General features: G+C 34.9%; 1 protein-coding gene across 4 annotated transcripts; it reads left to right on the top strand.

The window, feature by feature from the left end:
* The first annotated feature begins 608 nt into the window (after nucleotides 1-608).
* On the top strand, nucleotides 609-24927 carry LOC143251978 (uncharacterized). Of its 4 annotated transcripts, none has more exons than XM_076503414.1 (2): nucleotides 609-812; nucleotides 16129-24927. In XM_076503414.1, exon 2 carries the CDS (start codon nucleotides 16152-16154, stop codon nucleotides 17055-17057), a length of 906 nt encoding a protein of 301 aa, XP_076359529.1. In that variant the 5' UTR covers nucleotides 609-812; nucleotides 16129-16151; the 3' UTR covers nucleotides 17058-24927. The 4 variants fall into 4 exon arrangements, with proteins under 4 accessions (XP_076359529.1, XP_076359530.1, XP_076359532.1 ...); XM_076503415.1 differs by lacking the exon at nucleotides 609-812 and adding an exon at nucleotides 876-1022; XM_076503417.1 differs by lacking the exon at nucleotides 609-812 and adding an exon at nucleotides 917-1061.
* The last annotated feature ends 873 nt before the right edge of the window (nucleotides 24928-25800 follow it).

The raw sequence follows: 25800 nt of genomic DNA on the forward strand, positions 1-25800 counted from the left end.
AGACAAAGAAAAAGGCGTGTTTTTTTTCATATGGAGTTTTATTCGTCACTCTTTTCATACAGCTGCCACGTCAACAGTTGAGAAGATAATCAGGTCACTTCCAAGTTCTAGTCACGCTTGTGAAGAACCCACTAAGTGCTCAGTCACCGGAAAAGTCCTTGAGACTGCTTGGTTGTTTGTTTGTTCCTTTTAATTTTAAACCTACATAAACTTAAGAACATAACTGTAAAACTCTTCTTAAGACGCTGGGTGATATAAACGTTTAGAAAAATCACGTTTTGAGAAGGAAATTATAATTTATTTGTGGAAGTAACGCCTACTGTGGTGTATTTTGAAGGTTGACAACTGTTTAAAACTTGTAATGATTTGCTCTATTTTCTTAATTATACTCTTAAACTTTTTTCGTACAATCATATATTTATTTCCTGCACAATCCTTCGATAATAATTTATTTTCTATGTGCACGCGCACACCAATGATCCATGCTTGCTTTCTAACGAAGTAATCAAAATAATGTAAATTAAGTGTCCTATTTTTAAATTTAAATATGGCTGATCGGAGAAGATAACGTAGGAGGCGTTCTTGTTCTAACTGCCTCGATACGAATGTATGCTATAGAAAACCTTATAGAACAAACGTCACCAGCAGCATGTGCGTTGTACTCCCCCCCCCTTTCATTTAACATCTGGTTTGAAGGCTTGTACGTGTGTACTAGCCAAGCGTGTGGAACAAACAATGTTTCAGTGGCTCAGATAGGAAATGGTTTGGATCATCTGCTTTTCATTTAGTCTCGGCCGTGCCTAAAGTAACAGGTATGATAGAATTATTTTAGAAAAACCTGTATAAAGTGTGCTAAGTATCTTATATGTTGTACAGTAGTATTAACTTTACAGCGCTCTGTAAAGTATTTCTTGTCAGCTATTGTAGTATTGATGAATTATTTTGCTACGTACACACGCGAGAGGTGGTCAGGTCATGTGATTCTCACACTTAAAGAAGATTCTTTGAAATGCTCCATTTCCGTAAGTCATTGGTTAAGAGGCCCATTGTCATTGCTGACTGTAAGGCTTGTATTTTTATGTTTCATTTCTAGTTTGTTTAAAATATAGAGTTCAAACCAACTTGTGGCTGCCGTTTTTAACAGGAGTAATCTAGATTAAGAAACAGAAATGTGAATTTTATCATTTGTTTTTATTATAATGAGCATATCTGTACATTGCGTAAGTGTCGGCAGTGTTATGATACTTAGTCGTTAAAATACGGACATGTTCATGTAACGTTCGAGATACATATCCGTCAGGATCCATATATAGCATCATTTATGTAAAAGATTTATTTGTTTCTGTACTTTGGACTTAGCGCAAAGCTACACAAGGGCTATCTGTGCTAGTTGTCCCTAATTTAGCGGTGTAAGACTAGAAGGAAGGCAACTCTTTAGTTACTATTTTACTAACTAACTATGGGATTGAGCGCCACATTATAACACCCCCACAGTTAAAAGGAGGAGCATGCTTGGTGGGATAGAGATTCGAACCCGCGACTCTTACCTGGTGAGTCAAGCGCCCTGATCACCTGACCATGGCGGGCCTAAGGTAAAGGATTCGTGATATAAGAAACCCACTTGAAGTAGAAATGTATTCTCACGACGGCTTTCTCTTTGTTAACTTGAAGACTTAAGAAGGTTGAAATGTTCTTTTGTACTTTGTTTTAACTGAAGCGCTAATACCCATACTAACCGTCTTGAGAATACAAGGTAAAGGATTGTTCATTTGTTTTGATTTTCGTACAAAGCGAAACAAGGGCTATTTGCACTAACCGTTACTAATTTAGCAGTGTAAAGAAAAACTAATATGGAAATATTCTAGATATCCTTCAAAACAAATCGAGATCTAATCATTTGAATTCTATATTTTCGGTTATATTCGTATTTAGGTCAACTATACCTGTCGTATATTATTGAGTAAATATTACAGAGAAACCTGGTTATTACATATATTAACAATATTTTGGTATAATCTTTTATAAGATTATATATCATATTTACTGTTATATTCAGTTAATATTAACTAGTACTTAACAATTTATGGGTTACTTATGCTTCATATGTTTTAATTTCTCTTACCGTAAATAACTCGCCGTGCGCGTTAAGTTTGTGGGTGTGCTATAAAAGTGACGGTCACGTGACCCTGTGCGGTCATACAAGAGTATAAAGCGTCTGCTTTCTCTTGATTTCATCAGTTCACAATCTGATTGGCTACATCAGTAACGTAAGGATTTATACTCTTGTCATGTGTCAAAAGCCGTTGCTGATGAGCTGTATTTTATATCCGAGTTTTAGTGGGGTTTTTATTTATAATTAATTTATTATTTTTATGGCCGAGTTCTATAAATTATGTTCTGAAATTAGTGTTCTCGCTTCACTGAGAAGCATATGAAATACTTTTGCTATTTTTATAGAAGTAATTTAAAGGTTAAGTTAATATTTTAAACTACATTCAAACATAAAGTAGTATTTTATTTGCTGTTGAAAGTTTTATTAAAGGAAAACTTTTAAAACTTTAAAAAATTTTTGACAACTAATTGTACAAGTTTCTCGACTAATACATTTGTGAATATAAGACTATTAATAAAGGGGTTAAGTACTTAATATTAAAACGATTTTGAAGCTTTACCACATAGTAACAGCTCATTCCGTCACGTCCGGTTGTTATTGTTTCTGACGTAAGGTTCTCATGTCTCATGCACACCCTGCTCTCTTGATGGTCTCCATAGACCGTCTAGTGTACAAGGACTTCAATTTACCAGTGTCCGTTTTAACAACCTGATTATACGAAAATTCAAGGCACACAAGCGACTAAATTTGTATGCCTATGTAAAGAATAGCATAATTACACATTTTATTTTCCAGTTTCTTCAAACAGGAAATCTGGCTGGAAGACCCATTTTAGTGAACCCATACCTGTTGCCTCGTTTCCGTACAAAACCAGTATTTATATGTGACACAAAATGATCAAAATAATAGTCTGTCAGTAAGTACAGAGCTCTCTTCGGTACCTGTGTCTACTCTCTTGATCCATAACTCATTCATGGATGATCATGAACCTCTTTACAAATGTTTAACAACATGTTCTGCAAGTTACACTACTTCTGAAAATTTCTTCACACGTTGATCTATATCCCATAATTTTCTAATGCCATTGTTTTGGAATTATAAATCTCCAATTTGAACACACGTTGATGATCTGAGTGAATGAATATTTTACATCATCATATACCCGACGTTCGAAATCGTCATATTACCTACGTCACGCTAGACAATGTCAAAATGCAGTTTTGATACATACCGTTCAACCCCGACTTTATATTGGGTGTAGTTGTCACATGACTTACTGATTTGTATGTAGAAATTCGTTTTACTACAATGTACTAAACCATTTGTATGTTTATTGTGAATAAAGTGTCTGGATTCATAGATTTAAATAATTAAAATGTATTTAAAGGCAGTTCCCCGTGGTGGGCACAAGATATACTAAAGTGACTTTTCTCTAGTCTAGTCTAGTCTCTCTGGTGTTTGGGTATATTTGTGTATACCCAGGAGGGTCAGGTACACCCGACCTCTTCCTCCTTCCATGACTTTGTTGGAGTGGCCAGATTAATATATATTTCAATTTAAATACAGAATGGATGGAGTGATATCATAAATTTAGTCTGGTCCTTTTCAGGACAATGTGACTTTTCTCTGTAAAATCAAACAAACAATTTCAAACACGGAGTCTCTGCCGCTAAAATTTGTAATCTTCGATATACGTACACACAGCTGATACTTTGTGGAATCTTATGTTTGAAAAGTCGTAATACAAATATTTACCAGTACATACTTAAGTTTATCAAGGAAGTAGTTTGTAAGTTTTAATGCAATATTTACAATTTTTGGTAAACTAGAAATATTACCAGATTTTGATTTTTAGCTGAAGATTATTCATTTGAGAAACACAGTACATTACAAGGTCTTAATCATTGTGAAACATTATAAAAGTTATCACCAGGTGATCTGAAAGCTTACAGTAAACTTTGCAACATATTCTGAATAAAATTATAGGTTTCACCCATCACCATCAGATCTTAATAACTATCTTTTTTTTTTATCAAAAACAGCGCACAAATTACTTTTATTATGATTTGTTTTATAAATTTCAATTGCCAAGAGGCTAGTTTGGTTTGTTTTTAATTTCGCGCAAAGCTACACGAGGGCTATTTGCGCTAGCCATCCCTAATTTAGCAGTGTAAGACAGAGGGTCATCACAACCTACCGCCAACTCTTGGGCTAATCTTTTACCAACAAATAGTTAGTTCGAACCTGCGACCCTCGGATTACGAGTCGAGTGCTTTAACCATCTGGCTATGCCGGGCCTATTGCTAAGAGACAAGTAGTTTTTATCCTAAGAGCAAACTATGAAACGAAATGTGTCACAAAAGCACGGCACGGTTTCAGCAGTAGGTTTAGTTGAATGTTGAGGCCTGGCCTATATATATCTAACATAAATATAACAAAGACTGGTTCATGTCTCCTAACATAAGGTCTCTTATCACGTCTAGATTAACGTAAAGTTTGTACGAAACTTAGAAAAGATTAACGTTATTCTTTGGCTTGTGTTAATCACTTTAACGATATTTTTAGATTTGATAAATGACCAAAAATTTGCGTTCTATAATATTCAGGTAATTAACAATATTTATCAAAAAGTGGTCAGTCTCATGGTTAGTTTCATTTGGTCTAAGTTTTTTTTTGTTTTAAAGGGCTCTCATGCACATTGTACTCATAAAAGTATTAGTATGGATTCTATTAAGAATAGATGAATGAGCTCACAAAAAATGATGAATTTGTTAAAATATAATATAGTGAATGGTCACTGTATATGGATATTTTGTTTCAAATTATCTAGTTGTAATTTTAAAATCTTTTATGCAACATTAACGTTCACTTGATAATAGGGTCAAGAAGTGAGCAAGTAAGAAAAATGGTGAAAAATGTAATAAGGTTTCACCACTTTTTAGTTTATTTATATTAAAATAATGTATCGTAATGTTTAACCATTTGTTTAAAAGTTCTCCATTCCTCTAACACTTTATACCAAAACTCTACACTGTGATAATGACAAACAGGATGAAACTGAGAAAGTCATGGAAAGTTTATTGAGCTTACTAAAAGTGTTTTTAGGTTAGTGTTTTATTAATAAGACGAAATTCTTAACCGTAGATGGTATACTTCTATTCACGGTACCTATTGTGATGTGAATATTTTAATCGTTAGAGCTAATTGTTAACTCCTTATATTCCACGCTTGTTTTCTATAGCGTGTTCCTAAGAGTGCGGCCGGGCATGGTCAGGTGATTAAGGCACTCGACTCGTAATCTGAGGGTCACGGGTTCGAATCCTCGTCACACCAAACATGCTCGCCCTCTCAGCCGTGGGGGCGTTATAATATTACGGCCAATCCCACTATTCATTGGTAAAAGAGTAGTCCAAGAGTTAGCGATGGGTGGTAATGGCTAGCGCATGTAGCTTTGCGCAAACTAAGAATAAATATTAATAGTTGTATAACACTGTCTCAAAATCCAATGTATGAAATAATTTGTAAAATGAATTCTGATATTTGTAAAACAATTTGAAAATCATATGAACCAATTACTAGAACTTGTTCCACTTCACGTAACACATTGTGATTGAACAAAGTCCATCTGTGGACTTACTTTTTACTTCCATGGAGTGCGATATAAAACCTGCATATTTGACTTGTATATTTGTTGTTAGGTGTAAAGATACACAATGAACTATCTGTGATGTGCTTACCACGCGTATTGAAAACCAATATTTAGTGTTATAAGTCTTCAAACTTGTTGCTGAGCCACTGCATGGCTTAATTGAACAGAAATTATGCACTGTCGGTTTTATCTAATGAACTACGTGTATTTTTTATTAGGAAACTATTTATGAGGTTTTAAAGTGCATTTTGATGTCGCAAATTAATTTCCCAGGCTAAAAATGAAAACTTTCGAATTATATTTTCTTCTTAATTATTAGTAATATTTTTAATGCCGATAAATGCAGAATATTTTCACAATATTCTAATCTAAACCGTGTAGTATCTCAGGTGTTTGTCTTAGGAATCATGAAGGACAGATGCGAATCACTGTTAGATCAACCAGATGTTACAACACGTGGGAACAGTGACTGCAAACACAACGTGTACACGTGCAGTCTTTCTGTTGCTACATGGTAGCTCTGCAGACAAAAATTAGTTCGTTTTGATCCACTCTTTTTTATTTTATTTCAATCTAAACACTGCATAATCATGTTTCATATTCTGTAATATCGCGCATGTTTAAATAACTTTTTAAAATATATCATTGTAATTTGATACTATAAGATAATTTATTTAGTACGTCGAGCGTTGATATTGTTACGCAGTGTTATATCACTCTTTATTTTATAAAAGGTTTTACTGAGATGATTTATGAAAGATTTAATACCACTGATTATTTTTTGTAGTTGTGTTATAAACTTAACCAATAAAGTAACCATCTTTGTAATATTCTGATTTATGTAAACTTTAAAGACAAATATGATTAAAAACAAATAAAAAAAATAGCGTTTGTATAATCAAAAAACACCTATAGCAAATTCAAAAATCAAATTTGGATTATACAAGCTTGCATAAGCATCTCATAAAAACATGCCCTCAATCCTGAAAATGTTTCTGTGGGCACCATGCAAGTGTGTGCGTATTAAGAGTCCTGAGAATACCTCGAGTTTGTGGTTTGTCCTTCATGAGTTACTGTTTTGGTGTATAGTTACTGTACAGATTTTCAGGTTAACGTGGAAGGATTTCACGTTGTCGGCTTACTTTATCCAAATAAACTTAAAATTACTTTATCTCAACAGTTGCTTTCAATGGAATCAAAACTACCCCGAAGTACTTCACCTTTTATAAGACCTAAAAGAAGTGACATTTCTAAAACCCATGAATAAAAGTAAAATTGCTCTATTGCATCAAGTAAAAGCCGGGGGTTGTAGGGGTGATTTTGTCTCCTGTCTTCTTATTTTTCTAGTTTCTGTATAGAATGAGTGAATTTTTAAATACAATTGTTCGAACAATCTATCATATTTTGATCCAGTTTTTGTTTGTCAATATACAATAATTTTTCATTTTGAAGTTTAACTTTTTTACCACGCGTTTTGTGTGACCGTTTAAATTCTGTACTTGAAATATTTGTGAAAAAAGTGCTTTCATAAATAAAGAGGAACAATAAATAATGCAAGTCGTATGACATACATTTATTCCAATATGTTTTACATAAAGGGAAGGATGTCAGAATCTTACATTAATCACTGATGTTCGACCAAAACACTTGTTTTTTTAAGAGTTAGCATTTGCTTAAGAAATAATTAAAAATTGTTATAAAACGAGTTATGTTAAAAAATTATGTAACCTTGAACAAATCTGGTTGTTTTCGTCTGTGAAGGTGTACAATATTTTACAAGATATCCTACAAAAGCCAAAAGTATAAATATTGACTTGTATTCTACTCTGACTTACCAACCACTTGTAATTTATTAAAATGTTGGCTATGTTAGCTCTTCATTAGTCACATCATAGTGTTGCCTACTAATGGTTTTGTTATTAACGTATATTGTTGATTTCATTCTCACACAGAGAATACTGACATAAACATATTCCAAGGAAGGAAAGAGTTGCTACTCAACCTGAAGTAGACCTTGTATATTATCCAGGTGTAGTAACGTTAATAACAAGTTTTGACCCAGCTGTACTGGAATATCTATTTGAGGGAATATCGCTTGAGAAAATTCAATCTTCCTACCAGACAAAATTACCAAGTTTTCAGTCTGCTTGAATAGATTCATCAAAATGGAGAATAATTCACCTTTCTCTTTTATTTTCTTATATCACATTGTATTATTGTGGTAGGGCGTTTCCCGAACTGAGAATGAGAAGGTTTACGTTTTGCATCTGTTACCGCAAAAATGCACTTCACAATTTGAGGTCGAGGATGCGCTAAAAAGGTCTTGCACTGACGTCAAACGATCACGTGACATTTGATAACGATTTGTTTAACATTGGCAGTTTATTAACTTTTCATACAATGTTCAATAAAGACATTATGAAAATTGACCATATAAATTGGCAGTGATTATGTATAACTATCTTTATTCCTGTTATACATAATTCAACACAAACCAAGGCAATCATACAATTTTTTCAAATTTATTATTTTATTCATCTCTAACATAAATTAGATTTAGTCAGTTGTTTTTCACGGCGTGGTCGTTGACTCAGAATAAATTGCATAATTATCAGGGTCAACAAAGAATGTAAATAACTTTTTTACATTCTAGTCGTATATACACAAATATCTAACTTACTTTATTCAAATCCAGTAAACGTTATGTTGAGTCAGTCGTTTACCACGGTCGTTTACTCTGTATAAATCACTTAACACAAGAGCTACACGATATGAGTAACTTTCTTTATCTTAACCTTACATATTCCAATGAAAGCCCAAACATTTATTACACCATAGAGGTTTAAAATATCTATTACCTCTGACTTTCCTCAAATCCTTATTAGCCTCTCCGACGTTATAAACAGCCCTCCTGCAGCTTTGCGCGAGATTCAAAACAAACAAATCAAACCCTGTTAAGAACTGGTCAACATTGGTTTGTTCCCTATCAAGGCTGGCTGTTGGACAGACTTTCTTTAACAAGGTCACTTTCAAACACTATTGTGGGCTGAAACGGTAAAACTAGATCAGGTACACGAGTGGTCATATACGTATATAGTGACGCATGTTGTGCCATTGTTTTGTGGACATCTAGACGAAACTTGCCACGTACTAAAGTTGTAAGTTTGTATACCTTTCTGTAATGTATAGTAATTTTCAGTACGAAAACTATTTTTTCAGTATTTTAGTTATTATCACAATACCTAAATTTAATGTATAAAATTGACTTTTTTAAATGTATATTGACCAAATGTGATTAGGCTTGGTACGAGAAACTCAATAAGGTCTTTTGTAATCTGGTAAATTTGTCAAGCAGATCAAACTTTATTGGGTGTTCTTGGACTGAAAAGGGTCGCGAGTTCGAATTCCCGTCACACCAAACGTGCTCGCCCTTTCAGCTGTGGGGGCGTTATAACGTTACGATCAATCTCACTATTCGTTGGTAAAAGAGTACCCTAAGAGTTGGTGATTGGTGGTGATGACTAGCTCCCTTCCCTCTAGTCTTACACTGCTAAATTAGGAACAGCTAGCGCAGATAGTCCTCATGTGGCTTTGCGCGAAATCAAAACAAACCAAACTAAAAACACTACTAGCATCAAGCGTATCCAACTGATGACCTATGGTAGAATGGTCATAGAAGTTTTGTTTTTTTTACAGATTATCCGGTTCTTCAATTATTATAGTATAATTTTAGCAGCTTTCTTGGTAAAAGATATTACATAATTACGTATTCTAGCATTGTATGCCATTTCAGAGATGTGCAGAAAGAAAGGTATGTTGAAAACTAAATACATGCAAAGTTTCAAATCTATATCTTTCGTTAAAGGCTACGCTCACGTTTTTGACAGCATGTAAAGTTATATATATATATATGTTTGTGACGTTTAATATGGTGACGTTGAATTAAACAAACTATGACGTCGCTTACAAAACAAATAAATCTCACTATTAGGTCAAACAAAAGTAGCCCAAGAGTTTGTGGTGGGTGTAGTTAACTAGTTATCTTGTCCCTCGTCTATCAGTTGTTGTTTTTGTGTGTTTTTTAATTTCGCGAAAAGCTACACAAGAGCTATCTGCGCTAGCCGTCCCTAATTTGGCAGTGTAAGACTAGAGGAAAGACAGTTAGTCATCACCACCAGCCGCCAACTCTTGGGCTACTCTTTTACCAACTAATTGTGGGATTGACATTAACGTTATAACACCCCTACGGTTGAAAGGGCGGCCATGTTTGGTGTGGCGGGGATTGTCTATCAGTTCAAAACTGGAGGCTGCTAGTGAAGATAACAAAAGTGCAACAAAAGTAACAACATCATTCAAATTGCATTTTATATGACATGCAAATAAATATGTTAAACATGTCATTATGACGTCATGGTGATATGCCACTGAATTTTGTGTGCAAATATTTCATAAGAAGGTTTTTTTGTTACTCTTTATGATACCATAAACGCGTACAGTGATTCCCATAGAGCCTCACGGAACGTAATGTCTTACAAAAAGTACCGAATCTTAAAAACGTTTACAGCATGAGGGGAGATTATTTTTATTAGAACCATTTAGTTTACGTTTAGCTTACTATAATTGTTTAATCCCCTATGATTAGTAACTCTAAGTTTCCGAAACAAATCTTCTTAGTTTCATTACAATAAAATTGTTTATATTACTGAAATTCTAAATAATCTCACTGATAAGCCAGAAGTACCAGTTTTGATAGGCTTAACTTAATTCACGTTTGGATCCGGTATTCAGTGTATCTTATTCGAAACAAGCTATCCATTTCGATCTTTTTTTACATCGAATCACGTGATCTATTTACCTTTCACATAATCATTAATTTTCTCTGCTCCCCTAAAAAGAAAGAGTTGATTTAATTTAATAGGTCAAAATTTGTTATGGTAACTAATATACATACATTACAACTTTTTACTGATATTTCAAGTTTGTTGGAGGTTTAGTAAATAGGTACTTCGAAAAACTTGGATGAAAATGATTCTGCTATACAGCGTTGTTTTTTTTATTATTAAAATGAAACTGCTTCACTCCCTTTTTCTCTGCGAACTTTCACCCCGCTGAAAACCGGCTTTCGATACCCGTGGGAGGCATAGTACAGATAGCCCATTGTGTAGTTTTGTGCTTAATTCTGAACAAACAAAAATTTTTATCTAAACTAGTTCAACAGTGAATATTATTGAGGAAATCTTTCCGCCATTACGAGATTTCTTCAATGTGTTACAATACACAAAGCGTCGGCTCAAAATTAAATAAATGACCATGGGTCAAGGCAATCTGATGGTCGCGGGTTCCAATTGCCGTCACACCAAACATGCTCGTCCTATCAGCAGTGAGGACGATATAATGTGACGATTAATCCAATTATTCGTTGGTAAAAGAGTAGTCCAAAAGTTGGCGATAAGGTGGTGATGAATAGCGGCCTTCCCTGTAGTCTTACACTGCTCAATTACGGACGGCTAGAGCAGATAGCCCTCGTATAGCTTTGCGCGAAATTCAAACGAAACCACATTATCTCAGATTGTCAATTTTTATTTTTGGAAATAATATTTGTAGATACGTATCTACATTGTTACAACACATTTGTTGAAGACAAATGTCGCTCAGAGTGAAAAATTCCTTGAGCAGTTAAACATACATTTAAGAACTCGAGTTTCTGGAGTGAAGAGAAATAAAAAAAAAAAAAACATCTACTGTACAGAAAATATCGACTCGCTTGAAAGAAGAAATAGATTGAGTGGTTAAGTGACGAAACTTGCAAGTGATAACACAGTAAGTATAAGGTTCCACGTGTTATTTAATAACCTTGTGAAGTCGCCTGCACTTATATTTCTATTTTCTGACATAAACGTTGCGTAAAATTTAACAGATGATGTATTTTGTCTTGTTTTGTTTCAGAGAGAATTTTGTACCGGCTTGTCGTGTGTGATAAGTCCACTTAGTGATGTCACGGTTCAGTTCTCACACCAAGCTGAATGTGATGAAAGTTATGGCAAATTACGTCATACTCAAGCAACATGCAATTTCAGAATCCCTGTACCCATGTTATAACTTATCGCAACGTAATAATTAATACATGTTGTATTTTTGTATGTTTATCAAGTTCTTAGATGTATTTAAAACAGATTTTTATGATGGGTGTAAATAGATGTTGATATTATTATTGAACTGATGATAAAGAGGTTACACAATTGGTGTTCAATCCAGTTATTGTTGACATTTACGTACAAACCGTGTCGCAAAGCTCGTGCATTCTTACTATTTAAGAAAAGCGCTAAGCAGGGCAATTGATTTACTTGCACAACGGCTAAGTTCAAACCTAACTTCGTACGATAAACTTGCAATTAAAATGATGTCATTTTTAATGGGTGCACTTGAACAGTGGTTCAGTCCACAAGTTTGTAGCTTGGTTATGACGTAATGCGCGTCGAATCCGACCAGAAATGGGTAGGAATTCCGAAATTTGATATTGGGTATGTATACTTTAAACAGCCGGGGGCATTAGAAGCAAGAAAGTTTTTAAAGAATCTATTTTCTAAAACCTGAATTTTGAGGAAGTGATACATAAACTATACATTTATGTACCTACACAATGATGCATTTAGGTAGGGGCGAGAGGGGGCTTAACCCCAGGGCCCATTGATAATTTTATTTTATGTAAAATTAGATGAGATGTAGGGTCTACACAACCTTAAATCCGCCAATGTACCTATAATAACTAACATTTGGTATTTTTCAAACTGAACCGTGCCTCACACGAAGTTAAGCCTAATTATTTGTTTATTTTAAAGCAAAGCCACATTGTGCAATTCACAGACTGACGCGCTGAACAAAATTCTCCTCGTGAGTCAAGATTTACCTATGATTGTTATTCACAACTGGCAACACGCACGTGGAAATAACTAAAAAGCAACAGATATCAACAAGTTGTATTCTCTGAGTTTACCAGAACTCAATGTAGCTGTACGACTTTTGTTATGTGTGGAGTTAAAAAAGCAGAATTTAGTCCAATCCTTTTGTATTATTCAATATTTAAGAATAAATGATCTAAGATACGCAAAGAATGTTTTCTGCATTTTTGAAACTTCCTTTTTCATGCGCGTTTATTGAAATTTGCACGTGGGAAAAATGCGTCTCAACAAGCACTGTTTTTGTACTACATGTTGCCCATGTGGTTATGGAAACGTGTTGCATATAAACAGTCTAAGGTAAGAGCGACACAAAAAATGTCTTCTAATCAAAGTTTAATTTGCCCATTTCCGAAAAAAGAATCATTAATTAATTTTGTCAGTGTATTACAAAGATTCATGATATATATTGATTTCACCAGGCCTACACCAAACATACTTTAGGACAAATGTAACCAACCGTATCTAAGTTGCATCCTATGCAATACATATGGTAAATGAAGATGGCAGAGACCCTACGGTTCATGCTTATATGTCTTTAGTTTAAAACCTCTGATCATAGGGAGGATGACCAGTCAGCAGGACTCACCGCCTACGTGGCTATTATTAACCGAATACCTAAATTTTGTATTCCTATAACGTGTTCAGCTCGCAGTCTCGAAAGTTGAACTTTGTGATATGCAGTTTGACACGTTAACCACTCAGCCACGCCCAACAGACTCAATATATAAAACTACTTATATATTATAAGGGTTGAAATGCTACAAACCATTTTCTTTTATTCGTGCACTTTCTAAGCCGTACAATTTTGTTTTAAATTGTAAAAATCTCAACGTTCATATAATATGAAACAGTATATCTTATGTTCGCACGTTTTAACAATATTAGAATGTAACAAAAATCCAGGATTTTTCAGCTTGAAAAAACAACAACAAAGAAACGGGAGCTTCACATTAACAATAGTTTAAAATAGGTCAATCTAACCACACACTATCTATACTGGGCACACTAAATTTGGTTTTTCTAGCAATTAACAAACACTTCAGTGAAAGCCTTTTTCGAGACAAATAAGGTAACCACAGTAAGTTACATCATTATTATTTAAGTGATAAAAAGGTTTGCAAAAATAACAAGCTAGTCAACCTTTGTCACGTGACTGGGTGTGAAAAGAGATAGATATACAACTGACAATGTCTCAGCACCCACAGTTTTCTGGCCCGAAGAAAACAGTGAGGGTGGTGTTCTTAATGTAATTTATTACTTACAGGTTCGACAGGTTCTCTTTGGAGTTGGTTAATTGTCCTGCCCTGCCCCTTACCCTGTCCCCTCAGGGTTTGCATCACGCTGATCAGCATTATATGCGTGTGTGTGTGTGTGTGTGTCTATAAATAAATAAATATATATATATATATATATACTGCATTCGCGAGATGAATAAATATCATATAATAAAGTTCAGTGTCTGTGTATCACGTAACTCCTAAATTGCTGGTCGCACAGACTTTTAAATGGTACCAAACGAGTCGTCTCGGTACCAAGATTTGCACAAAGGTAAACATTTTCATCCAACCCCCATATAAATTCTGAGTACTTCATGAAAATACACCACAGGAATTTCCCAAAAGCAAATCCCAAATTTGGCATTGATTTACATTACGGTACTTAAACGAGTAAGCCTATTCTAACTAGCATTCGTAACTTGGTTAAATAAATTAAATTTACATTATACTGGTCCTGTAAATGTGGATAGTAGGCCCACGGGATCACTAGTATAAACTATAAAATCTTGTATAGATTACTCTATTGTTCTCGAGAGATGAACAATTTTACATATAAAATGATTTTTGTTTTTTAATTTCGCACAAGGCTACTCGAGGGCTATCTGTGCTAGCCGTCCCTAATTTAGCAGTGTAAGACTAGAGGGAAGGCAGCTAGTCATCACTACCCACCGCCAACTCTTGGGCTACTCTTTTACCAACGAATAGTGGGATTGACCGTCACAGCATAACGTCCCCACGGCTGAAAGGGCGAGCATGTTTGGTGCGACCGGGATTCAAACCCGCGACTCTCAGATTACGAGTCGAACGCCTCAGCCCACCTGGCCATGTCGGACCCCATATAAAATGATAAAAACCTAACGCTTCCAACAGAAGGATTTGTCTTCCTCAGGTCTAAGATGATGTTATAAACCAAGGATTTTTTTTTTTACTCTTTCGTTTCTTAATCCCGTTGAAATAAATATTTTCGTATAATTGTTTCATTAAGTACATGGTACTGGAAACCAGTGGAAAAAAACAACAACATACAAACTCATTGTAATTAATCTAAATCTGTAAGTAGTATATTACAGTTACAGCTTTTAGAATAAATAAGATTTGTTTTTTAGAACATTTCAATCATTGGTGCTATCATTCTCAAGCACACGTGATAGATCACACCAATGAACGAAACGTTATACCTGTTCTGAAAACAAACCTTGTTGTAAGGGCTGTAGCTGTAATATAATGTGATCAAACAGAAAGTGAACGTTAAAAACCATTTAATCTGAAAATATTTTAGCTGGATTTGAAACGTGGTCGTTATTCCTGGTATCTTGTTTGTTCACGTAAAGTATAGAACGTATAAACCGGTTTTTAATCATGAGTTTACTGTAATAATTTACGTACAGAATAGGAACGGATATACTGATATCATTGATTACAGAAAAGCTTGAAATCAAACATGAATATTAACCATTTACTGTAAATAATTAAAATAAGCAACTGACAACATTACTTAAGTCAGTCGGGATTAATTCATTCTAACCATTTATTGTAAATATTGTAAACATCTATTGATGTTATTGATCATAAAACATATTTTGGTTGTTTGTAATTAAGCACAAAGCTACATACTGGGGTATATGTACTCTGTCCACTAAGGATGTCGAAACGTAGTTTATAGGGTTGCAAGTCCGCAGACATGCCGCTGTGCCACTTGGAGCTATAAAACAATGTAATCTACTGCGACGTAATTTTAAAACATAATTGTATTTCGCGACTATGTATTGTTACTTACGATGTAACATACTGGTGTATTTCCTGATTATGTGATATAAGTTGGTGATTAGTTGATGGTGTGAAAGAGTATAATGTTTTTTTAGGTACATTCGTGTATTTCGCGATTATGTATTGTGACGTACGACGTAGTTTTTATTTAATATAATGATATATTTCGCGACCATGTGATATAAGTTAGTGATTTGTTAATAAGGTGTGATAGAGGATATCATTTTTTTTAGATATAATAGTGTATTTCGCGGCTGTGTGATATAATTTAGTATTTTTCTGATGGTGTGATAAAGAGCATTATTTCACTTGTTTTAATCAGTAAAACTATGGTTTCCTTTACATTTTTTTATTTTCTAACAGACTGAACAACATAAAAGACAGAAATGGATGATTTTTTGGCTGACAACAAGACGCTGATGAAACACCAGTCTTTAAATGCCAGTCATGTAATATTTTCTTTACGAAGACGGCTACGAGAGCAGGAACAACTCGTAATCAATCTTCGTAGTGAAAGAGATCGTGTTATAAGAGAAATACTTTCCAGTTTACTCTTTATAGAAGGCAAACTCAGAAAAGAACAAAAAGAGATCGTTTCTATATTGAAAGAAAAAGATCGCATTATACAAAGAACACAAAATGAACTGGAGTATTGGAGGACACGTTTTATAGATCTTGAGAATCGAGACAGGCGGGAAATATCTGCTAGTACAGTATTTGGAGATCAAGTGTCGCAGGACATTCAAAACAGCCTGGCGCAGAGTGTAAACGACAAGCCGAATCTCCTTAAAAAATCAGGTCCTAATAGTTCTTGTGATAAAAATGAGCTGCGTGTAAACGAACTTTCAACCTTTGACACCATGGAAAGCACTACAAGTGACACGGGGGAAGTTGAGCAAGAAATGGGTGCTACAGAAATGAGTCTTGCTCAGAGTAACGAATTTCTTGAACAGAATATTGAGGGTGAAAGAGACGGTCTCTCTGACGCCGAATCCGTTGTAGATTATTACTTAGATGGACAGCCAAAAGAATTAGATAATTTTGAAAACGATCAGGCTAAAAGTAAGCTTTTTCGAAGGAGATACCTGTTACATGGTAGTTACGAAAGACTGACAGATATTGGACACGTGGGAGAAAAGATTATAACCAACCAGTTTAAAAAAATCTTAGGCAATCATCGATCAGTAGTAAGACCAAGGGACATAAAATACAAGAAAGTTTCTAGATCTCGTACACAGGCTTTTGAAGAATTAAAGAGTAAATTACGACACATCAGTGATCCACTCTTGTAGAATTTTATTGTAATAATGTATTGAGTTTTGGTGGAGGTATGATTATTGTTTATTTTTTATCTAGTCTATAAAATAAGTTTATTACGTACAACTGTACTTTTTAGATCAACTGTGTTCCTATTAGAACAGTCAACTGAACACGTAGATTAATATATATATATTTATATATATTATGTATACGGAATTTGCCATATTTTTTTCCATTTTTGTTGACATAGTATATTAAAAATGAAAGTATTTCATGAGTCTTGACACCTTGATATTTATTTACAATATTGTATATGATAATACAAATAATTTATATCAAGCTGTTTACTGAAGGAGTTATTTGTTTATGTAACCATCAGCTCTGAATGCTTAAAAATATTCTGAACTTTGTAGTTACTAGAATTTTAATTTTTACATTTTGATTCTTTATTAAGCAAAAAAATGATGAATATAAGTTTTATTGTTCCCAAATTACATTTGAAAGAATGACGGATAATTTATTATTAAATAATAAACAGTTAAGTGAAATTGGAAACAAGCTTTAGTTCCACAGTAAAAATAATACTATATAATCAATTGTTAGCAATGTTGTGTTTCTTAATTGAAGACAACTGGGCTTTATAGTTGGGTTTAAAATGACGTATTTTATTGTTTCAGACTGACTTTTACCGACAGATGACACTACTTAAGAATTACAGTAAGAAAAAACGTTCGTTTTGGATCAACAATGGCATATTTCACCCAATTCACTATAGGTAAAAGAGGAAGAGAATTCATAACAAACTGTTACACTTACTGAAACCATCAAAATAAATCTAAAAATACATTGTCCTATTTCCCTCATAGTGCAGGGATTTTTGTTCGTGGCCAACTAATCCTGAGATTTTGTATAATATTGCGCATAGCCTGTTAATTGAGCAGTGTAAGACCAGAGAGAAGGCAGCTGGTCATCACCACCCACCGCCAACTCTTGGGCTACTCTTTTACCAACGAATAGTGGGATTGACTGTCATATTATAACGCCCCCACGGCTGAAAGGGCGAGCATGTTTGGTGTGACGGGGATTCGAACCTGCGATCTTCATATTACGAGTCGTGTACCTTAACCACCTAGCGGGTATTTCTAAATATATATTAAACTGAAACAAACGTAGGTAGAAAGATATAATCGTAAATCCGTTACACGGTAATACCAACCTGTTTACAACTAATATATTTCAAATGAGTACAATAATTGACTTAGTTTGTTCGCTACAATATACTTTAGAATAAAGGGCATATCATATATCTTCCTGTTGACAACTACAAAAATACGGAAGTAATAGGTGTGGATGTCAATATACGTTTTACTACGTAACTGTATCGTTTTATGAAGCCTTTTAAATACTTACGTTAGGGATGTTGTAATTCAATATCGTCGTTGCTATGGTTTGTAGTTTAGGTGTTCGTATAGGTTATTAATCATTACAACGATGGAAACATTTTATTTAATACGGAGTCCCTAAAGATATTCGAAATGTAATTAATTTAATACTGATGACTGTAACCTAAAGAACTATTATGTTGTGACTTTGTAATTATTCAAGCAAGGGTTATCATCAGGTTGAAAAGAGTGTTGTATCGAAACTTTGATTATTGGTCGAATCCTTTGCTAAACATTATACAGGTAAAACGATGGGAAGTGTAACTGATTTGAACAATATTAATAAAGTAGCTGATATAAAATACAAATATCATATTTGGAAGCAGTAGTATTGCTGTTGAGGTAAGTTCGAAGGAGAAGATACAGAACAAATGTGGAATTAGGATAAAATAGAATACTTACCTACATTTTCAGCAAAACTCAAAGCACTGTTTCGCCTCCATTTATATTTTGATTATAATTTAAAGCTTTTTATCTAATAGACGTCACATGTGAGAAATTATAGGTTAGAAAGTTACCTTCAATCTGCAGTATAAATCAGGAGTTTGATTTACTTTGGTGGACACAGCAAATAACCCGATGTGGCTTTGCTATAAGAAAAACACACACACACACACACACACACACACACACGCAGTCTGCAGTAATTTTTAAAATCTCAACTTTTATTCAAAACAGGCCCGGCATGGCCAAGCGTGTTAAGGCGTTCGACTCGTAATCTGAGGGTCGCGGGTTCGCATCCCCGTCGCGCCAAACATGCTTGCCCTTTCAGCCGTGGGGGCGTTAAAATGTTACGGTCAATCCCACTATTCGTTGGTAAAAGAGTGGCCCAAGATTTGACGGTGGGTGGTGATGACTAGTTATCTTCCCTCTAGTCTTATACTGCTAAATTAGGATCGGCTAGGGCTAGCGCAAATAAATCCCGTGTAGCTTTTAGCGAAATTAAACAAACATACATACTAAGGCATTTTTGATTAAATATCATGACCTTTAGCCACTACACACCAACAAATCATATCAAATAAGAAAGTAACACTTGATAGTAACCCACATTAGCTTTAGAATCGCAACCCTATTCTTCGAACAGATATTTACTCTAAAGAACCAACCAGATTAGTTAAAATATATGGTGGTTTCCTCTCTGAAACATTGCTGTTTCCGTCATATTAACGCAATGAAATTCAGATTAATAGTTTTTTTCTTGTCATTACCCCTATTCAATCAGTACAACCGTATCAACCACGCTTAACGCTCTTTAATTAGGATAATTTCATAATATTTAGTAAAATTTTGCTGAAAAGTTGTTAATGAATAATAGCCGTCCGACAGTTTGATTCAACACCCCCACAATGGCACAGCGGTATGTCTGTGGACTTACAATGCTAAAATCCGGCTTTCGATACCCGTAGTGGACGGAGCAGTCATAGCCCTTTGTGTATATTTATGCTTAAGTATAAAAAACGAATATTTTGAAAACTTGAGCTAGATATTGCTGATCTAGTTTGCTTTGCTTAACTAATACTTATGTGTCTGTAAGTTCTTTCACCTAAAATTTTCCTACTCGAATTCAGCCGACTTTAAACGGAATGAGAAAAATTCTAAAAGCAGATAAAGGAAACGCTATAGTCATAATGAACACGAATGAATACATCCTAAAAATGAATAACATCCTATCAGACACGAACAAATTTAAACCAATACACACAAATCCAACAAAGACACACGAAACGCACTTAAACAAAATACTACTGAAAATGAAAAAAGCCAACACAATTTCAAAAACACTTTATTCCTACTTACGCAAGACCGACTCACGCACACCACAAATATACGGCATCCCCAAACCTTATAAATCAGATTGTCCACTACGACCAATAATGTCCACATATGAATCGTTTAATTACAATCTTGGTAAATACATAGCATAGGTATTCTCCAAATATGTAACATTAGCCAGCTCATTCATCAAAGACACTTTTAATTTCAAAAATAAACTCTGTTTTACTTTGCCTCTTTAGCGAGGCTGTAGTAAAAGTGCAAGACCAAAGGCATACACAAAAATATTATTGAAACTAGAGTGTTTGTTTTTTGTAATTTTGCACGCGTGGTTTATATTTACATTAAATTTCACATGTAAGTGACTGTAGATTATAAAGATCTATCATTACACCACATTTGAAAATAATCCATCAAAGTCTAATAGATTTTTCTGTCAAGTAAAATTTCTGTACTTCTGGTGCGGCCAAAATAAAATAGGAAGAAACTCATTCAAAAGTGGAGACGTTATACTTCGGGCATTTCTCAATAGATTGTCTTCGGATTTGGTATGTGAGGTAAGAGTCCAGTATAGCCATCTGCTGAAAATATGTGGTAGTTTGAATTAGCATTGTCAGAGTTGCAGAAGGTGAAAAAAATCGATAAAAACCACTCCTTTTAGTAACCCACACTACGTCCTGCAGATTGTACGCTTTAACAGTGCAGTGGTAATAACAAGTTTCACTAATAAATAATACTAAGTATTTCTGTTTACTCCACGTGATGAGAGTATGGAGTTTAGTTTCATAATTATTTGTTCTGATTTACAATGGGTTATAACCGGCTTAGAAATGTCGCATTTATATTTGGTTTCTCTTCAGTATATTATTATTTACTTTTGTCAACAAAACCATTCATAATTGTTATGGTGTATACGCATTTAAGAAGTCGGCGAAGAATGATTATATTTATATTTGTTTCTCGTTAGGGTAGCGGTAAGACTACAGACTTACAACACTAAAATCTTGGGCTCAAATCCCCGCATTGGATAAGACAGGTAACTTGATGTGGCTTTGCTCTAAAACCAGCAACAACTTGCACTTCACAAATTATACTTGTCACAAGACATTACTCTTAGGCCTACTACCTTTGTGTGTGTGTTTTTCTTATAGCAAAGTCACATTGGGCTATTTGCTGAGTCCACCGAGAGGAATAGAACCCCCGATTTTAGCGTTGTAAATCCGTAGACTTACCGCTGTACTAGCGGGGGCCTACTACACTTTTACAAGATAAGTTATTAATCTAGTCCCTTAGAACGTATAATAATGTCCCCCGCTGGTACAGCGGAAAGTCTACAGATTTACAACGCTAAAATCATGGATTAGATTCCCCGCGGTCGACTCAGTAGATAGCCGATGTGGTTTTGCTATAGGAAAACACACACACACACACACACACACGTATAATAATATTCCAACTACATTATATCTGTCATATGCGTAGCCGAGGACGCGTTTCGCTAAACCCGGAGCAACTCAGGCCAGCTGGGATACAACAACAACTTATATAGTGTGTACGTGTTTTTTGTTGTTCATGTTTTTACAAGATGGCGAAAAATAATCGCAATTATACACTCTTCAAATTCTTGAAAATACCTAAAGGATAAGATTAATAATGTAGTGCTTAAAAACGTAATAAAACTAACAGTAATGCATTATAATTAAAATTGACTTTCGTTTTGTACATATTTATACACACTTTAGCATCTTCAGCAAGAAGTTGTGAATCTTTATTTTTAAACGTAGCATCAAAAAAAATCATGCAGCTTTTATAGAGAATATCTTGAATCGTTGTTTGTTTGATTGTTTGTTTGAATTTCGCACAAAGCTACTCGAGGGCTATCTATGCTAGCCGTCCCTAATTTAGCAATGTAAGACTAGAGGGAAGGCAGCTAGTCATCACCACCCACCGCCAACTCTTGGGCTACTCTTTTACCAACGAATAGTGGGATTGACCGTCACATTATAACGCCCCCACGGCTGAAAGGGCGACCATATTTAGCGCGACGGGGATGCGAACCCGCGACCCTCAGATTACGAGCCTTAACAAGTTTGGCCATGCCGGGCCATTGTTTGTTTGAATTTCGCGCAAAGCTACTCAAGGGCTATCTGCGCTAGCCGTCCCTAAGTTAGCAGTGTAAGACTAGAGGGAAGGCAGCTAGTCATCACCACCCACCGCCAATTCTTGGGCTACGAATAGTAGGATTGACCGTCACGTTATAACGTCCCTACGGCTGAAAGGGCGAGCATGTTTGGTGCGACATGAATTCGAACCCGCGACCCTCGGAATGCGAGTGGAACGCCTTAACCCACCTGGCCATGCCGGCCCTGAAACATTGAAATGAAGTAGTAAAGACATGAACCACGTGAAACAGTTAATCACTGCAAGGTTGGTGGTTCTTATATAATTGGTCTTACTGTTTTGTTATAGTAGACGATAATTCGGACTGTATATTAACTCTTTTGAAAGATAAGAAGAAACCCTTTATTTCTCTTAAATTCTTCACTCTCAACATTTAAACGGAAACATGCAAAAATAAGAAACATACGTGATAAGATTAACTGTAAAGTTAAACTAGTTCGCTGTAAAAATGCTTAAAATATGAGCATAAACAATGAGACCAAGCCCTCCAGTCTTCAGACTTACAACGATAGAATCCGGATATCGATCCCATTGTGGGCACATAGCACAGATAACCCATTGTGTAGCTTTGTGCTCAATTTTAAACAAACAAACAAAAAACAAACAAACAAAAGTAAGGTCAGGCATATTACAAGTGACACATGAAGTTAAGCATAGAACATACGCTACAGAAACGCGTTTTGCTCAGAGTAACGAATTTTTTTAAAGAGAATATTGACGGTAAAACAGACAGTCTCTCTGACACTGAATCTATTTTAAATTATTACTTGGATGAACATTAGATAATTTTGAAAAGGATCAGGCTAAAAGTAAGCTTTCTCGAAGGATATACTTGTTACATGGCAGTTACGAAAGACTGACAGATATTGGATGAAGATATCAGTGATATCAGCGCCATCTAGTAAAGTATAAAAATTTTTTTATATACATTACGCCGTGACCATCAACAAGCTTTGCGGAACTGGTAAGTTTTTTTCGAAAAACTTAAATATGTTATCGGTGCAGTTTATAGAATTATTTGAAATTTCACTAAAGTTTATCAAATAAATGTTTTGATCCGTCCTTCTTTAGAAATTGGCTACTAGTATCGCCAATCGTGTAGCGCTCTAACCAATGTAAAAAAACACAACACAAACAAACAGCAAATTTTAGTTCACTCATATTCAGAGATTGACTCTCAGTGTCACCACTGGTGAAACTATAGGTAGGCCCGCAATGGCCAAGTAGTTAAAGTACTCGACTCGTAATCTGACGGTTGCGGATTTGAATCCCTGCCACACAAAACATGCTTGTCCTTTCAGCCGTAGGGGTGTTATAATGTAACAGTCAATCCCACTATTTGTTGGTAAACGAGTAGCTCAAGAGTTGGCTGTGTGTGGTGATGGCTTCCCTCTAGTCTTACGTTGCTAAATGAAAGACAACTAGCGCAGATAGCCCTCGTGTAACTTTGTGCGAAATTCAAAAAACAAACAAACTTCTGTCCCCTGGTAGGTCTTCGGATATACAACGCTAAAATCAGGGGTTCGATTCTCGTCGATGAACGTAGCATATAGTCCAATGTTGCTTTGCTATAAGAAACACACAAACACACATGCTGACTTCTTGATACGTGTTGAGCCTGGTATGGCCAAGTGGTTAGGGCGCTTGACTCGTAATCTAGGCGTCACGGTTTCGAATCCCCGTCACACCAAACCTACCCACCCTTAGCATGACTCGAATTACGAGTCGAGTGCCTTAACCACCTGAAGGGACAGAAGTAAGTAATAAGATGATATGAACTAAGAATATTTGAAAAGCCAAAGCAAAACAAGAGGGAATCCTCATTAGCCGCGGCACTTGCAATTATTTTAGGTGGCATTAGAATAAATTAGTGCACGTGTGTGTTTTTCTTATAGCAAAGGCACATCGGGCTATCTGCTGAGCCCACCGAGGAGAATCGAACCCCTGATTTCAGCATTGTAAATCCGTAGACATACCGCTGTAGTAACGGGGGGCAAATAAATTAGTGCATAAAACCTTTGTTTCCTTTTTATTAGTAATATTGTTGTGCGCCAGCAATACCAAGCGAGGGGCATGCATATACCCGATTCGATTTTATCACTCATCTGGATCTCTACCAGCCTACCCTCAAATTTAAATTCTTTTAGGCAGGATTAGAATAAACTAATATACGAAATTTCAGACGTTGACAAATAATCAGTAGGAAGGGTTTGACTAGCGGAGTCCAGAATTGTAATTAGATTTTAAATCGGCTAAGAGATGAAGGAGCTTTGAGCTAAAGGTTTGTACTTGAATAACTCGGAACCATTATATGAGCCTCTATGCCGCGGCTAAAAAAAACAACAACACAGGTATATAAAAGAAATCCACTTGTACGTGATAGTTGACATTACAGGTTGTGATGCTAATTGTATACAGATTCATGGGATATATTAATTATTTGATATTTCTAGAGTTTCGATCAGTATTTGTATGAATAAAAACGTATTAGTTCATCATTAAATAATTTCCTGTCGTTTACTGAAACTCTTATTTCGCATTGTTTAGATCAGCTTGTTCACGAACCAGTATACTTTACCCACTAGAAATGTTTTCACTCAATGTCAGACAACTTAGCGATTAAAGAGTAGATACAAGAAAACGTTGTTTGGAATATCAAAAAGCACTCCGTACAGAAATCAGAAATATTAAATATATTTCATAAAATGTGTTTTACGTGGATTTGGTTTCTACCTCGTATAGAAGTATAGTTATTTTTTAACATTTAGTTCCGTATAATACGTATTTCTATACATGAAAAAAGAACACCGTAAGTAACCACGTAGGAATATAAAAACATTAGTTTTTAGACTGCTTTATTTGTTATAATAATAATACAAACGCGATACAGTTTCATATTAAGCCGAAAATAAAATAGAAATGAAATCAAAACTGGATGCTTTACACGAAATAAACTTTAGTCAACAAACAGTGAACGAATATGAAAAATGTTTATGAATAATACCCTACCTCTTAAGACCATCAAAGTGTATCATTAACATTCATTATACTTATTAGAATACAAAATATGATCAAATTACGTCACGATTATATTAAATAATGAAACTGTTAAAGTTTCTAACTTTTTTGCAGTATAGAAGATAAAGCTTAATACTATTTAATTACCTGCATATATTTACTGTCATTCAAATGATTAATCTTTCAAGAGTTACCATCACATACAGGGTTATTATGAAGTTAATCGATCTTTTCCGCTGCTCATAACTCGAAAACTGATCATTAGAAAGCTATAGTATTCGTTAGTTGAGGAATGGATATGATAAAAAAAAAGATTCGTTTGTCAAACATAATTGTTATCAGTAGGTGATGGGTGACA

The sequence above is a fragment of the Tachypleus tridentatus genome, chromosome 6 (genome assembly GCF_004210375.1).
Source record: "Tachypleus tridentatus isolate NWPU-2018 chromosome 6, ASM421037v1, whole genome shotgun sequence".
Taxonomy (NCBI): domain Eukaryota; kingdom Metazoa; phylum Arthropoda; class Merostomata; order Xiphosura; family Limulidae; genus Tachypleus; species Tachypleus tridentatus.